This window comes from Nicotiana tomentosiformis, chromosome 8, assembly GCF_000390325.3.
Source record: "Nicotiana tomentosiformis chromosome 8, ASM39032v3, whole genome shotgun sequence".
Lineage (NCBI taxonomy): Eukaryota > Viridiplantae > Streptophyta > Magnoliopsida > Solanales > Solanaceae > Nicotiana > Nicotiana tomentosiformis.
In genome coordinates, this window is record NC_090819.1 from 12,606,647 (window position 1) to 12,624,450 (window position 17,804).

A 17,804-nucleotide genomic window follows, 5' to 3' on the forward strand; every position below is an offset into this window, starting at 1 on the left:
CTTACTAATATTTTTTCTCATGGGATTTTTCTTGTAAGGTTTTTAATGAGGCAACTAGAAATTCGTATTACTAAATATGTGTACTCTTTTTCTTTCACTAGATTTTTTTTCACTGGGTTTTTCCTAGTAAGGTTTTAACGAGGCACATTATCTTTTAATGAACATCCAAGGGGGAGTGTTATGAAAATATTATATTGTGGATGTCCATTCATTACTCAGCTATAGATAATCTTCCTGAAAAAGATTATCCATTTAGTACTCTATTGAAATTTATCTACAAGCAGCTAATGCAGGCAGGTTGCAAGCAACTCAATGAAATAATTTGCAGCAGCTTCTTAGTAAGCAGGCATGTTACAAACAGCTCATGCAGACAGCTTACAAGCAGCTGATGCAGGCAGGTTGCAAGCAACTCAATAAAATGATTTGCAGCAGTTTCTTATTAAACATGCAGGTTGCAAGCAGCTCATGCATACAACTTACAAACAACTTAAGAAAAGTCTTGCAGCTGCTTCCTGAAAAGCCTCGCAGCTGCTTCCTTTCTTCTATAAATAGAGAAGTTTTCAGTTCATTATGAACATAATTTTGAAAATTGAATAAAATATCAATCTCCTTCTATACTTGACTTCAATTTATTTCTTTTATATATGAATTCATATTCTTACATTTTAATTGTGGAAAGAAGAGCCCATTAGCTTCACAGATCCACAACGGCGCAATTAGGGTTTCACTGACCCCCTCCTCTCTTCTATATAACTAAGCCACAGCTCTGCTTCTTATATAGCCTCCTCCTTATTATAATACCCTACCTCTTCTCCTCTTCCCTCCAATGGCGTCTGAAATAATGGTCGGAATCAGAGTAAATGAACATGTTCAAAATAACGATATGAACCTTCAAATCATTGATCTGAGGTCATTTACCTTTACTTGTGTACTTATTTTTCTCTTTTCGTTTCATTTCAGCTAAGCAAAATTGTAAGTCTGCAGTCTGCACGTAGCCTCCCGGGCTCGTCTGAGCAATTTTTACATGAAGTTAGCAGCCCCAAAGCTCGTGCTATATCTACCGCCGCTAGTGTTGCAGTTTAGCCCTTTTGTACCTTCTTTACCCTTGGCTTTATCTGTGTCAAAATCAACGGCTACATTAAATCCTCTTTACAATATTTCTGTGTTAATTTGTTTTTAATTTAACAAAAAAATGCCTCATATCACCTTTAGCTTATTTTCTTCTGATTCAGTGAAAAAACAAAGCTAGTCAACGAGGCTGAAATTAAAATAGCAGTGTCAACGTGGGGTTTATTGCATTTTTCTTACTGTTTTACTCCTAAGTCCACTGCTATATTGTATACTTTTTATTGGAAGTTTTTGTTTTTCTAATTTGGGATTTTTTAATATGTTGGCTATGATTTAAAAATTTATCCGCGCTTCTGAGAGTAATCTATGAAGCAAACGATAAAATAATGGTTGAATTTCTTAATATGAGCCTATATTTTCTTATTTTTCACTTTATTTTACAATAAAGTGAATTTTTGACAAAAGAAAAATTATTCAGCTTATTTGAATTTTGGCAGTGATGATATATAAATACAGCTTTAATGCCAGTTCTGCTTCTGAAATTCCGTGATTGATAGAGCTGTTTAATTATCTGAGCCTCAATTTCATTAAGAAAATTACGTTTTACACTTAGTCTTAGCTTTTATGGTTGGAAAAAATGTTTTAAAGTGTGTTATTAAGAAATGATTGATTTTGGTTATTAAGAGGCCAGTGATGTATGGTAATTGTCCGTACCATATGAGGAGTTTAACAGCTCCTTTGATTTTAAATTTACCTTAATTTCTGAGGTCTCTTTAATCTTCTTTCAGTTTTCCTTATAAAAAAGTACTTTTAGTAAGTGACTCAATTTATATAATTGCATCATATCTAGTAAAAGTTTTTGTTTTTATTGCTCGATGCGCGAAGCGTCTTGTGTTTATGGAGGGTCTGAGCAACAATGCAAGCATAAGTGGCTGTTTCTACCGTTCGAGCCCATGACAATTAGGTCGTATGGAGATAACTTTACGTTGTTTCAAGCGCTTAATTGCTAATGATGATATAATCATTTTAATATGAGGTGTAGTTGATCCAAGTCCCTGCTTTTGCAGGGGGGAACCTCTTGGTGAAGCTGCATTACAAATGATCATATTGGATTCTTCTGAAGCTATAATTTTATTTGAGTTTTACAGAATGGGATTTTTTTCTTGATTTCTTAGTATGCTGTAAAAATGAGTTTCACTATACCCTTGCTCTTTAAATGTGGATGTAGGGTCTGAAAAACTCATAAAGTTAAAGTGCTGTCATCAGCTTCTTCACTTGTACTAACATGTTTGAAGTCAAATAAAAGCACTACATTTTTTGCCTTTGTTCATATAAATTCTTTTATATTATTCACATGTTTGGAGTCAAATAAAAGCACTACAATTTAGAGTCTAATTCACCAGTTGATGATTAAGATACACTGCTCATTGAATAAAATTCCACCATTTAATATCCACTCCGCCGCGTGAAAATTTTTAGTCCTAAAATGATTGTTATCCAAACCATGTTCAACAGTGGCAATAGACATGCCTGAGAGTTGAAATTTAAACCTCACGTGTTATTCACGAGAGTTGAGTAAAAAATTATCACAATAGCGATAACTATCATAGGATTAACTGCCCATGCTAATGATATATAATTTGTTCTATTGTTATATCGGGATTGATATCCTTATCCTAGTAACTGTTTGACCACTAGAGATTAAAGAACTAACCCTGAAACTCATCGCTTTGTTTTGGTTACAAATTATTACTTCTTCGGACCCAGTTATTGTGTCATTTTTTGCTTATCAAGAGTTAAATTGACTAGCTTTTAAAGTCAAATTAAATTAAATCAATTCAATATTTTAAAATTAAAATTTAGGATATAAATGTTAAGAAATGTATTTCATATAGGAGGAGGTTATGGAGTTGTGAGAGTTACCATCATAAAAATTAAAGTAGTAAGAGGTTAATGGAAAAGAGTAGTGGAGTTAAAGGCATCCACTACATAATATAATATTTTATAACATTCCTCTTTGAATGTCTTAGAAAAAATAATTTATTGAAGTAAAAAGAGTATACGTCTTGTAATACGCATTATTTGTTGTCTTATTAAAAATTTTACCAAAAAAACTTAGTGGAATAAAACCTCAGCTAAGAGAAAAAGAGTGTAATGCGTATTTGCCTTCCCATGATGAAAACATCACTTATATTTCTCGGAGACGACGAATTCCAAACTCGTATAAACAAATTCTCTAATATTGAGATTGGCAATGCCTTCTACAACATTATATTAGCAACATACAATCATTTTTACATTGGTTCCATCATCACTCAATAAAAATATAACTTATCAAGATTCATTTTTTTCAGGTACCTGAGCCTCTTCTACGAGGTCTTATAAAATATTATTTCGTGATAACACATAATCTCTAAGACTAGGTAAACCGATTTCAATTATATTTTTGAAGTTATTTTTTTAATAAGTAATCAAAATTAACATCGGGACAAATATAAATATATAACCTCCCAAGATTGGTAGTACCGAGTCACGAACTCTAACTGAATACATGGAATGATTAAATGAACCGAATATACAATACTGTTTGATTACAAATTAACAGTATAATGAAATGAAAAGATTCTAAGGGATTCGATGATCAAGCAGCTCTACCTTGAATTTTTACGATCCCGCTTTAAGTCTGCTTAAGCCCAATATCTCCTATACCTGACTCTGTACAAAAATATGCAGAAGTGTAGTATGAGTACACCATTATCGGTATCCAGTAAGTATCAAGACTAATCATAGTAAAGTACTGACGAGGTACAGTGAAGGCACTCATTAGCCTAATAACCTGTGTAATATAACATACAAAAATAATAGGAAACAAATAATAATGATGGTAATAATAATCAACAAGTAATATAAACAGCAGGGTGACAAGAACATAAATATTGTGCAACAAATAATGAATGCAAGTACAACCAATTAATCAAGTCATTCCAATATAAATCTTTCGCATATATGTTTTTCAAATACTTTCAAATAAATCTCTTTAAATCTCTTTCCTTCAAATAAATATCTTTCAAATAAAGTTCTTTTAAATAAATCTCTTTCGAATAAAAGTTACCCTGTGACACAACATTTCAAAATCATAAAATACGAGTCTCAGCCCACTTTTATATTTTCACGGCACCTCGTGCCAATTTCTCTATCACACCGCACAGACTACTCACGTGCCAAATGTCATCATTATTTAACCACAATACCTCGTGCCCACATTTCATATCACACCTGCACGAATAATTCACGTACCAATAAATCAATGTATATAAGATCCGTAGGATCAATTTATTTTCAATAAAGTAAGTTTATAATTTTTAAACCAAGTGAGAAATTATCAAAGAAATGAGTTTATTTTTGAACTTGTTTGAGTGAAGAAAATGACATTTCAATTAAAATGAAGCATCCGATGGCTACTAATTTGGATGTAAAATTTATTAAATTAAAACATAATAGCAATTTCTTTTATTTGAAACAACTCAATTCTCGAAAACCAGTAAAAACCATAAACACAAATTTGCAGAGTCTTGTACAAAAAACCAAAGCCAACACAATACAACAAGGAATACAAAACACATAATAAAATCAAATAATACATCACGGAAGAACACAAGAATTTACATATCACGAAAAAATAAAATAACCAAAGGCACTTGCATCTATAGAAAAATATCAATAAAAGGGCACTCCCGAGGTACCGCCTCGTAGTCCCAAAAGAAAATATGCAAGACCGGGGATCTCCCGGAATACCGTTCCGTAGTCCCAAAGTAAATATGAAGGGCATGAGGATCTCCCGGAATACCGTTCCGTAGTCCCAAAGTAAATATACAGGGCAAGGGGATCTTCAAGAATACCGTTCCGTAGTCCCAAAGTAAATATGCATGGTAGGGAGATCTCCTGAAATACCGTTCCGTAATCCCAAAGTAAATATGATTTCAACAACTGCACATCAAGTGCTCATATATCACAAATGACTCATCAAGTGCTCAAATATTTTAACTTGCCACATAAATCAACAATCCATAATTTTCCACAAGAAGGAGCCCATGACTCGACCATAATGTGTACAAAATCTTAACAAAAATATCCGGGAGTGAACAACTCAACAAAATAATATTTCACATAAATTCAAGGTAGCAATCACACCAAATTATCATATAAAAATAATTTCAACAAACAAGGATCTAGGCATGACAAATAGAGGATTTAATAAGTACCAATAATTTTCAACTTAATACACAAGGGCGTCTAAGAATTTTAACCAATGTAATGTGCACATATAAACCAAGTACGTACTCGTCACCTCACGTACATGGTTTTCAATTACACAATTTACACATAAGACTCAATGCCTAAGGGGTAATTTCCCTCACTCAAGGTTAGGCCAGATACTTACCTTTTTGAAGTTATGCTAATATTCCATAATTGCCTTCTTGCTTGAATTGACCTCCAAACGCCTCGAATCTAGCCACAAATAATTCGATTCAGTCAATAAAATTTATTGGAATTAATTCCATAAGAAAATACTAATTTTCCAACAAAAATCCTAAATTAGCTAAAAAACCGTCCGTGAGGCCCACGTCTCGGAACCCGACAAAAGTTATAAATTTCGAAAGCCCATTCAACCACGAGTCTAACCATACCAATTTTATCAAAATCCGACCTCAACTCAACCTCCAAATCTTTAAATTTTATTTTCAAATCCCTAAGTTCAAACCCCTAATTTACACCTCAAAAATATGTAATCTAGTCGGATTATTCGATGATAATTTAATATTACGGAGTAGAAATGATCACAAGGGACTTACCTCAAGTTTTTCCGTAAAAACGTTGCTCAAACATCGCCCAACCCGAGCTTGAAATGCCTAAACATGGCAAAAGCTCGGAACACCTCTGTTTTTGTACTGCCCAAGGGGTTTTCGCACCCGCGGTGATTTCTTTGCACCTGCGGTCTTCGCACCCGTGGAAAAACTCTCGCGCCTGCGATGTCCGCACCCGCGATGATTTATTCGCACCTGCGGTCTTCACACCTGCGACAAAACTCTCACGCCTGCGATGTCCGCACCCGCGGTGATTTCTTTGCACCTGCGGTCTTCGCATCCGCGACCAAATTTTTCGTACCCACGGTGCCTGGCCAGCCCATGCATTTTCGCTTCTGCGACTAATGTCTCGCATCCGTGAGCTCGTACCTGCGACCCTTTTTCGCGCAGATGCGATCATACCAGATGCCCAGCTGCTTCAGCTCCTCTTCCAAATCCAAATTCGATCCGTTAAGCATCCGAACTCACCCGAGGCCCCCCGGATCCCCAACCAAATACACCAACAAGTCCTAAAACATCATACGAACTTAGTCGAGCCTTCAAATCATATCAAACAACGCTAAAAATACGAATCATACCCCAATTCAAGCCTAATGAACTTTGAAACTTCTAATTTCTACAAACAACGCCGAAACCTATCAAATCAAGTCCGATTGGCCTCAAATTTTACACACAAGTAATAAATGAAATAACGAAGGTAATAAAATTTTCAGAATCGAATTTCAACCCCAATATCAAAAAGTCAACCCCCGGTTAATCTTTCCGAAAATTCGACTTTCGCCATTTGAAGCTTATTTCCACTACAGACCTCCAAATAATTTTTCGGACACGCTCCTAAGTCCAAAATCACCATACGGAGCTATTGACATCATCAAAATTCTATTATGGAGTCATTTACTCAAAAGTCAGCTCTCTGGTCAACTCTCTAGTCAACTCTTTCCATTTAACCTTCTAAATAAGAATTGTTCTTTTAATTTAATTCCGAATCTTCAGTAAATCAAACTCGACCACACCCGCGGGTCATAGTACATATTGCAAGCTGCTCTAGACCTTAAATCACTGAACGAGGCGTAAATTTTAAAATGACAAGTCGGGTCGTTACAATGCTCTAATATTTTGAGCAACCAACCTTGCAAAATCCAAACTGCAAGTTAATAACAAATGCACATGTGATCACATGGCAGGTGACTGTGCCTATATATATATATATATATATATATATATATATATATATATATATATATCACATTTTATTCGTCCACAAATCAAGGGATTCAATCCCAACTTTAACTGGTATATCATGAGAATAAGCCAATGTATATCATATGAGAATTCTTGAAGAATCTTCTATTTCTTCAATATATGCCAATGTGAATTCTCAATTAATTTTCGCATCATAATTGAACCGGGTTGGCAAACCGGTCATGCGAACTAATATTTGTTTCAGTAAACCTCTAGTTTACTTGTGGCATGTGATTGCGTCATCATGCTTATACTTGTATAGTACAGTTAGAAGAAAAGTCAGGTAATCTTTTATATTACCCGGTATGATTATAGTAATATGAAGATATTCATCTTCCTTTCATTTATAGTCTCAATATATATGCCAATCATTTTGGCTTATACATTTGAAACTCAAAAAGTTTCTTTTGAGACTTACTACAATATCAACAATATCAAGAACAATTTTATTTATCCGGATAGTAATAAATTAATTCTTCCGGAACTTTTAATTTTGTACTACAAGATCTTTTGTCACACCATCCATATGGTGAATGTCACCTTTATAGAGAAAATCATATCATAATAATTGTCATGGTCAAAATCATCATAAGCAAAATTATTTCTAGATTTAATTTTGCCTTTAGTATCTTTTTATAAGGCATGTCAAAATATTTTTGGCGTATCATATGTACGCGACCAATGACATGTTCATGTAACCACACAATAGTGCTCATTATCTTTATTTCCCTCAAACCTCCCGTAGAGGTGAGTGTAGTATTTATTCAATCATGCATAAGCACACTTTTATGCATAATTTATATCACATATTTATTTTCACATTTACTTTCAAGAATGAGTCTGCATTTATAATGCTTATCACAAATCGTATTCTTTCAAAAAATAGACTATAATCGTCTGAACGTGCCTTATATTTACAAACCATATTGATACACATTTTCTTCACCTTTGAAGGATTATTTTGAAAACCTTTATTATTCTCCTTTTAACAATTACCATAATGATGACTATTATTATTTTGGTTTTTAGCAAGTTTACGTTCATTGGTCCCTTTCAATAGCCGGCCAAATGACTACATGATCATCGGTCTACTCTACCTCAATTCACTATTTCGAACCACTTGTCTTCATTTAGACTTATTATGCACCGCTATCACATTCGCTTCAAGAATGGAGCAAATCAAGTGGGATAAGATTCATGATTTTTCACAAAAATAAATTATTTTTCCTTAATCATCATTATATCACCAATGTTTTACCCCTATAAAAATATGTTAGGCCATAATGAGTTGGGACTTAAAACCCACCGTTTTATCCTTAACCTTTGGCATAATAGGCCATACCACATCACCCTTGAGCCTTTAATCATAGGGAGCCTTAGATAACACCCAACGAAAGTCACAACAAATATGAACAACAACGTAAGTTACTTGAGTTTAAATCTATAACACTATCATATTTTTCTTTTTATGAAAATCAGATTTCTAATTCTAATGCCCCGGTCATTGTATATTTTTCATCAATTGCCAAAAAGTGACTGCCCACAAACATGTATAATACATAGGCAAATCAAAAAATTGGATATGGTTCTTCTTGATTCAACCAGCTCATTTTTCTGCACAATTAATATTATATTTTGTGTAACATGAACAATACCAAATCTTAAATCCCAAATATTAAAATGAGAATTTATAGGAAGAATGAAAAAAACACTCCCTGGACAATTGAAGAAAATTGAATCACATATGAAATACTCGAGCTTCCATTGGCAACGTAACTGATTCTAGGTAGTCAATATTTTTGTAGTTCAATAATGTATTTGGTTATCTTCGTACTTTAAGATGATAATTGAAATAAAAAAATTTAGAGTTTCGTGCTAATAACGTGTTAAGAAACTTAGCTCAAAGTAACAATATAAAACAAGAAAAACAAGAGATATAGATATGAAATTTTTTTATTTCTTCCATGTATTCAAGTGAATACAATGTGATGTCCAAACCCTCTATTTATATGATGATATTTAGGTAATACAAAGGGATGTCATGATCATGGTATTAACTATTGAGATTCACGGAGGAGGTTACAGAGGTGTGTGAGTTACAACTATAATGGTAAGAAGTAGTGAGAGGTTAATGAAGAAGAGTAATGAGAGTAACTTCTTTAGGAGTTATAGACATCCACTACATAATATAATAAATAAATTATACAAAAAGTAGAATTAAAATTTACATAATCTGTATTTCAAAAAGTGAAAAATTCACCTAAATTAGGATAAAAAGAATTTTTTCCCTCTAATTTACATAGTAGGGTAAAAAATAATCACGATAGAGATTTTCTTAGAAACTTCATTTTTTCCTCTAATTTCTAAGCACTAATTACACCAAAACAGAAAAATCGAGATAATAAAATCACCAATATTTTGAGAAAAAGAGGTTATTGTAACGAAAATAAACAGCGATTGGGGAAAGTGAAAGTGGGAAAGACCCAAATCATGATTGTTTTTGAGTTTGGGTACGTGAAAAAATATAGTATTACATTTCTGTTGGTTTGAGATGATTCATTTTTGAATATTTCACCAGTTGGACCAAAAGTGCTAAATTTTTGTAAATTAAAAGGGATCATATACGCTACGGTGGGATAGATAAGGATATCCCATACTACTTCTATCATTTTGGTATAGAATTTATCCCACCACTAGCTAATATCCATAACGAACCATCAAATAAATAATATTTTATATTCTATCCCGAAATTAATATCCTTATCTCGTTAACCAAATGACTAAGGATTAAAATAAACTAACCCTCAAACTCAACGGGTTGCTTGGGTTAAAAACTATTACTTCATCCGTCACAATCAGTGGCGAAGCTAGGAATTTTTTTAAGGGTATTCAAATTTCAAAGAAGTGAAAAAGAATTCCCGACAAATGGTGTTCAATATGTGTTATATACCTCTAAAACGTAATATTTTACCTATATACACAGTGTAATTTTTCGACGAAGGATGGTCGACCACCCTTGTGACTATGTGGCTTCACCACTAGTCACAATTTATATGGCACTTTTCACCTATCGAGAACCAATTTGACTAACTTTTAAAATTTATTTGGATTAGATCAACTCAATATTTTAAAATTTAAACTTAAATATTTAAAAATTATACGAACAGTAGGGATTAAAATTTACATAGTTTGAATATCGAAAAACAAAAAGAATCACATAAATTAAGATAGAGAGAGAATTACAAGTACTCATTCGTTCATTTTTAATTGTCCTTTTTTGACTTTTCACTCCCTTTAAGAAAAAATAAATAAATATAAATTTTATAATTTTATCCGTAGCGGGAAAACTAAAAAACCTGATTTTTTATCCTTGAACTAGAATAGTAGAGATGAAGGTGCTTGAAATTGGTAGGATATAAGATGAGAGTTGAGCTGGGGCCTTCTGTCCAGCAGTCCAGCTCAACAGACTATTTTTTTTTAATTTTTTTATTTTTTTAATCTCTTGAGCTATACATAGTTTATACTTTGGTAATAAAATTATTTAATTGCCAAAAAACAAAATGATAGCATTTCAAAAAGTATTAAAAAATAATTTGGGAAATATGTAGTTAATGATAAGGGTAAAACAAGAATTTTTTTTTATCTTTCTCTTGATTTGTTAAAATAGACAAGTAAAAGTGAAAACATATATTTAACCCTCATTTGTTTGCACTTAATAGAGGTCTGAATCTTAATCATTCAGATCTCATACATTAAGTGCATTTGTTTTTAAAGTCCGAATCTTAATCATTGAGATCTTAATCATTAATTTTTTTTTCTTACTTCACAACCATTTAATGGGTCTTAATAGGACTGTATGATTAAGATCTATAACAAAGACTTAATTTCATTAAGATGCTATCATCCACGTTCATTACTAATTGCCACCACCACCTACCATTATCAACTATTACCATGCCACCCACCACCACCACCACCTCCTCCTCCTCAATCATAGCCGCCACCATTATCGACAACCACCACCCAGAATCCCCATTACCCCCACCACCAATATTCTTAACCACAAGCACAAATTCATCAACCTCAACTACCACAACTAACCGCCCCATCGCAATGAACAACCATAGCCGGCACTGCCCACCATTATAAACTACCACCACTACTACCAACTATTATTAATTATTATAACCTACCACCGCCATTCTCAACCATAATTGCTATCACTACCAATTACCACTAGCTACTACTCAGAACCATCACCATCAACCAAAACCACCACCAACTACCGCCTCTAATCGGCATTCACAAGCACCACCGTTAGCCATCACCACCACTAACTATCATATTTTAAAATATATATATTTTAGTGATAGAATATTAGATTAATTAGTATTTTATTTAAATTTTATGTTTATTAATTTTCAAATAAAGATAAGCTAAGCGTGCCAAACCATCTAAGCAAAGTTCTATTTGTCAAATAAGAGAGTCAAGACAAGTTATACGTTCAGAAGTTAATTATTTAGTATTTAGATCTTAATACATATTTTAATATTCAGATATGTATTCAAATTCAAATGTCTTAATCTTAATGCACATCTTGATATTCAGATATTTATTCAGGTTCAGACGTCTTAATCTTAAAAAAAACAAATGAGGTTAGTATACTGGACAAGTAAAAGTAAATGAATATAATATATTTTTTGTATACTGGACAAGTAAAAGTAAACAGGAGATAGTATACAACAGGACATCCACGTAGAATAGTACTACTAGATTTGAATTATTAACTTATTTAACTATGTGAACTTAATTAAAAGATTAAGCCAACTTCATATCTTAGTCAACTAGTTGTGTTATCAATTAATGATAGATGGTTTTGCACTTATGCTCCTTTCACGTCTTAACAACCTTCTGTTCTTGATTTTTTATTATTATTTTGGAATGTGTACTATTTTACATCTCCTACATAGGGTAATTTGTATTTTTGATGTTTTACTGATGTGTGGCTATAATTTATAGTTTAGCACATTATTCGCCTTGTATTTTTATACGCTTTAATGATAAAGTACACCTTATTTGCGTGTAATAGGGTCCATTTTATGTGTAGATAAATTGGAGATGAAAGTAGAAGAAAAAGGAGACCTACAAGTCGAAAGCGTGCGTGGGAGCAGTGAATGAGATTTGTATTTTTGATGTTTTACTGATGTGTGGTTATAATTTATAGTTTAGCACATTATTCGCGTTGTATTTTTATACGCTTTAATGATAAAGTACACCTTATTTGCGTGTAATAGGGTCCATTTTATGTGTAGGTGAATTGAAGATGAAAGTAGAAGAAAAAGGAGACCTACAAGTCGAAAGCGTGCGTGAGAGCAGTGAATGAGAGAACCAGGCGACGCTAGGCCTGGGGCCAGGTCCAATTCGAGTTTTGAAAACTTAATTCATTTTCGGGTTTGACTAGGACTTAGCCTACACGTTTAGGTCTTTTCCTACACATATAAATAGACCTAAAAACGCCACTTGGAAGGACTTTTGCAACCGGAGGTAAGGATAGCTCATAGAACAACCGTCGGGAGTTAGAGTCAACAATTTCTACATCACTTTATCTTTATCTTGTACTTTAATTATGCAACATACTTTGGATATTGTTACTTTGATCATGAGTAGATAAATTCATAGTCTAAGGTTTTGATGGTACCTATTGAAGGATAATTTTCTTGTTACGTTAATATAAATTTGCCGTAGTATTTTCTCTATTTGTTCAACTATATTATTCTTGTGGTTGATTGAAGGGCCCTCAATTAGCTGTGCCTATTTAGTATGTATTACTCGGGAGAGAGTGCATATTTAGGTAGTTGTTAAACAACATCACTCCTAAATATATATGAGGGATCAATACGGAGGTTTAAAGGTGGGATTAGGGATAACGAAACCTTGGTGCGATCTGAGTGAGTTGTACTTAATGCCAGCTAGCATAATTCGGGAGAATATATCTAGTAAATTGTGGTAATTACTCGGAAGAGAGTTAAGACAGTTAGAGTGCTCATGGTCGATAGAGAAGACTTAAGCAAATTTGTAGAAAACGTAGCGGAAAAGATTCCGACAATAGGGGAAATCACAACCTTAGATCATTCCAATTCTTGTTTACAACCCGTTCGTAGTTAGTTATTAATTATTACATTTCCATTACATAATATTTAGTTAATAAAAATATAAATTATTACTTAAATATTTCTGAAGATTGATTGTGTGAATTTGTGCGAGTCTAGTAGCTGTGTTTGATAGGTTAATTCCCTGTGGGATTCGACTCTGGACTTATTAGCCGGAATATATTTGCAACGACCGCTAAGTCCTTTTTATAAGGCATAGTTGGGCGTGATTAAATTTTGGCGCCGTTGCCGGAGAATTAACAGTGTTATTAATTGCAGCTAAAAGAAGTGCTAGAATTCTTAGTTTAGTCAATTTTCTTCATTCTAAACCAAATACATTGAAATTTTAACGTTTGTAGTCTTGGGTGTTACAGGTGCATGCCTAGGAACTCCTCAAGAACTGGTGAATTGCTCGAAGCGTTATCAGATCCTGAGAAAGCTTTCAAGGCACTAAATCGTGCAAACAAGAAAAGCAAACATCAACGAAACTCGACAGAACAAATTAAACCAGACATGGATGCCGGAATAGAAAATTCAATCAACAACAGAAACAATGAGAATGAACCAAACAATCGGGGTGTGGTGCCTTTTGTACCAGAAACAACATTATACGATTGGACACAACCACCGCCGACAATCTGGCAACCGTAATTGCAGTTCCTCAAATACAAGCAGAATCATTCCAAATCACAAACAACATGCTACATTTGTTGTAGAACAAGGGACTGTTCTCAGGGTCACACATTGAAGATCCTCAGTAGCACTTGAAGAATTTCCTATCGATATGTTTAACGCAAAGGCAACCTAATGTGACACTGGACGCAATAAAGCTTTTGTTGTTCTCATTCTCGGTGACAGGAGAAGCTCAGACTTGGCTTAATTCACTCCCCATAAATCCCATCACTACTTGGGAGGAATTAGTCAAGTAATTTTTGAACGAATTCTACCCACCAAATAAAACTACCCACCAGATTGATGATATATTGAGCTACAGGCAGAGACCAACAGAATCACTACAAGAAACGTGGGAGAGGTTCAAGGGCATGCTGGTTAAGTGTCCACATCATGGTATTCCAGATCAGATGTTGGGGCAGAGATTCTACATGGGACTGGCTGACAGCTTAAAGGCCAATGTTGATGCTTCAGCAGGTGGAGCATTTATGAGTAAAACATTCGCAGAATGCAAGACCCTACTTGATAAGATGGCCCAAAACTCAGGATGGATGACAAAAGCCTCTACGATTACTCCGGTAGTTCACTTAGTGGCTTTGGACCCAAACAACTCCACAGCTGAGAATGTGGCCACTCTAATGACACAAATGAGTACCCTCACCAAAAAGATTGATGAATCAGGCTAGAAGCAGCAGGTTCACATAGTTGACACAACTAATGGGGGCTTATGTACACCATGCATTAACCAACCATATGTTTGCTCTTGGAGTGCGGAAGGTGACAACCAACAATATCAGGAAGATATGAATTATGTAGCCAACTATAGGGGACAGAGGCAAGTTGGTCAGAATTGGGGTCAACATAATCAACAATATAGACCAGTGCAATAGCAGTACAATAACAATAACAATCCTGGAGCTATGCGACCACTGGGTCAAGTTGCGCCTTACCAAAGGCAACAAGGCTACATCCAGCAAAATCAACAGCTGACTTATCAACAACCTCAACAACAACAGATTATGAGACCAGATGATAGGTTTACTAAACTTGAGGGAATGCTGGACAGCAACAACAGAATGCTGCAACAATTGATTGGGTCCACGGGAAAAATGCAACAGAGGGTAGACTCGCATGAATCAACGATAAAAGGTATTGAGATTCAATTAGGACAGATTTCTATGGCCCTAAACAATCATCCCCAAGGGACGTTACCTGCAGATACACAAGTCAATCCAAAAGAACAGGGCCCGAAACAGCTTATGGCTGTGAGTCTACGAAATGGTAGAGACCTAGATCTAGAGCAAGAGATGGCTCGCGAAAGCTGGCCTACTGAAACACTTGTGCCAGTACCCATAGAGATAGATGACTCAACAGGGTTAACAGAGGTGATGATACAACATGCACCAGCTGAAACAAGCAAAGAAAAAGAGGTCACGAAGGAAACTGAGTCAGAGCAAGAGAAGGCAGTAGAAACAATGCCAGATTAGGTTCAAAATCAAATCACAGGAAAGAAGTGGCCTCCAGCATCCTTCCCCTCAGAGATTGGCCAAATATCAAAAAGATGAGCAATATAAGAAATTCTTGGAGATGTTGAAGCAAATTCAGGTGAACATTCCGTTGATTGGCGCATTAAAGGAAATGCCTGGTTATGCAAAAATGATGAAGGACTTGACGTCTCGTAAGTTTGACTTTCAAGACTTGGCCACAGTTACACTGACTCAGACATGTAGTGCTGTTGTGACAAGACCCATAGCTGAGAAGTTATCTGATCCAGGGAGTTTCACAATCCCATGCACAATAGGCAACTATGCGTTTGCTAAGGCACTTTGTGCTATCTACAAAAGGTTAGGCATTGGAAGAGCTAGACCCACGTCTATGTTATTACAGCTGGCCAACCGGACAGTGAAGAGGCCCTCTGGTATCCTTGATGATGTATTAGTACATATGGGAAAGTTTGTTTTTCCAGTAGATTTTGTCATTCTAGACTGCCAGGTTGACGAGGAGATTTCGATAATTTTGGGAAGGCCATTCTTGGCCACTGGGAGAGCCCTAATTGATTTTGAAACTGGGGAGCTAAAGATGAGACTGAACGATGAAGAGATAACTTTAATGTGCAGAAATCTGTGCGGTGACCCAATGAGTTTGCTAACTGTTCTCTGATAGAAGCTGTGGATGTGATCTTGGAGGAGGAAGATGAGACTCTGAACGCAAAAGACCCTCTAGCAGCATGCCTCATGAACTTAGAAGAAATGGATGGTGAAAACTTGGCAAAATGGGTTTTGGCCCTTGAAGGGCGAGGGTACTGGAAAAGAGAGCTCGAATTCGAGCCCTTACACTTAGAAGAAAGAAAAATACCTCCAGCTAAGCCATCAATTAAAGAGCCACCACAGTTGGAGCTAAAATCGTTACCGTCTCACCTCAGGTATGCTTTCTTGGGACCTAAATCCACTTTACCTGTTATTATCTCATCCAGTTTGTCAGATGTGTAGGAAGAACAACTTTTGCAGGTGTTAATGGAATGCAAGACTGCAATTGGCTCGACCATTGCAGATATTAAGGGGATCAGCCCGATATTTTGTACGCATAAGATTCTACTGGAAGATGGGCACAAACCTTCCAGATAACATCAAAGAAGGCTGAACCCTAACATAAAAGAAGTGGTGAGGAAAGAAGTGATCAAATGGTTAGATGCGGGAATCATCTTCCCAATCTCTGAAGAGGAGACTGGTGACTACACCAATCATCGTTGCACCTAACTGGGAGCAACCGTTTGAGCTCATGTGTAATGTGAGTGATTATGCTATAGGAGCAGTCCTAGGGCAGCGGAAGGACAAATCGGTGCACCCAATTTACTATGCAAGCAGAACGCTAAGCAGTGCACAACTCAATTATACCATGACTGAGAAAGAGATATTGGCTGTGGTGTTTGCATTAGAAAAATTCAGGTCTTATTTGATTGGTTCAAAAGTGATTGTTTATACTGACCATGCAACACTCAGGTACCTGATAGCAAAGAAGGAGTCAAAGCCACGCTTGATCCGTTGGGTTCTTTTGCTACAAGAATTTGATTTGGAGATCCGCGATAGAAAAGGGGCAGAGAACCAAGTGGCAGACCACCTTTCAAGGTTGGAGGGAGCTGAAAAGAAAGTCGAGGTAGAAGATATAATAGAGACATTCCTAGATGAACAATTGCTAGCAGTGACATTGGAGGAGGCGCCATGGTATGCAGACTTTGCAAACTACCTGGCAAGTGGTATTGTCCCCTATGATCTTTCCTCTGTTCAAAAGAAAAAGTTCTTTCATGATTGTCATATGTATTATTGGGATGAGCCTTACCTGTTCAGGATTTGTGTTGATAACATGATATAGAGATGTATCCCCGAGATAGACCAATCTTGTATTTTGCAGGCTTGTCATGCATCACCATATGGTGGCCACTTCAGGGGAGTAAGGACCGTTGCGAAGGTGCTGAAATCGGGCTTCTACTGGATGACAATGTTCAAAGATGCACACTTATGGGTGAAAGGTTGTGACGAATGCCAACGAACTGGGAATATTTCCCGCCGACATGAGATGCCTATGAACCCAATTCAAGAGGTAGAAGTGTTTGACGTGTGGGGAATCGATTTCATGGGGCCCTTCGTCAGCTCATATGGCAACAAATGCATACTCGTAGCTGTGGACTACGTGTCGAAATGGGTGGAGGCTACAGCGCTCCCGACAAATGATGCTAAGGGGGTAATTGGCTTTTTGAGAAATAATATATTCACATGATTTGGCACTCCAAGGGCGATAATCAGTGACAGAG

The 17,804-nt window shown here is 35.5% G+C and overlaps 1 protein-coding gene, 2 long non-coding RNA genes and 6 other non-coding genes across 9 annotated transcripts; 8 read left to right on the forward strand and 1 right to left on the reverse strand.

Annotated features, from left to right (window-relative positions):
- Positions 1 to 422: 422 nt before the first annotated feature.
- On the reverse strand, positions 423 to 1,057 carry LOC104095689 (uncharacterized). The gene is made up of 2 exons (XR_686174.4): positions 919 to 1,057; positions 423 to 833 (listed from the first exon to the last, which is right to left on the reverse strand). It is a non-coding gene; the product is annotated as an uncharacterized lncRNA (long non-coding RNA).
- LOC138896776 (uncharacterized) lies at positions 711 to 2,390 on the forward strand. The gene is made up of 2 exons (XR_011410204.1): positions 711 to 844; positions 961 to 2,390. It is a non-coding gene; the product is annotated as an uncharacterized lncRNA (long non-coding RNA).
- On the forward strand, positions 986 to 1,141 carry LOC117276641 (small nucleolar RNA snoR134). The gene has a single exon (XR_004506915.1). It is a non-coding gene; the product is annotated as a small nucleolar RNA snoR134 (small nucleolar RNA).
- Positions 1,392 to 1,480, forward strand: LOC117276644 (small nucleolar RNA U36a). The gene has a single exon (XR_004506918.1). It is a non-coding gene; the product is annotated as a small nucleolar RNA U36a (small nucleolar RNA).
- Positions 1,557 to 1,650, forward strand: LOC117276640 (small nucleolar RNA Z223). Its single transcript, XR_004506914.1, has one exon. It is a non-coding gene; the product is annotated as a small nucleolar RNA Z223 (small nucleolar RNA).
- On the forward strand, positions 1,754 to 1,839 carry LOC117276645 (small nucleolar RNA snoR117). The gene has a single exon (XR_004506919.1). It is a non-coding gene; the product is annotated as a small nucleolar RNA snoR117 (small nucleolar RNA).
- On the forward strand, positions 2,074 to 2,192 carry LOC117276642 (small nucleolar RNA Z278). Its single transcript, XR_004506916.1, has one exon. It is a non-coding gene; the product is annotated as a small nucleolar RNA Z278 (small nucleolar RNA).
- On the forward strand, positions 2,279 to 2,384 carry LOC117276643 (small nucleolar RNA snoR97). The gene has a single exon (XR_004506917.1). It is a non-coding gene; the product is annotated as a small nucleolar RNA snoR97 (small nucleolar RNA).
- A 13,193-nt stretch (positions 2,391 to 15,583) lies between the features above and the next one.
- On the forward strand, positions 15,584 to 16,156 carry LOC138897074 (uncharacterized). The gene has a single exon (XM_070183029.1). The coding sequence runs from the start codon at positions 15,584 to 15,586 to the stop codon at positions 16,154 to 16,156; it is 573 nt and encodes a 190-aa protein (XP_070039130.1).
- The last annotated feature ends 1,648 nt before the right edge of the window (positions 16,157 to 17,804 follow it).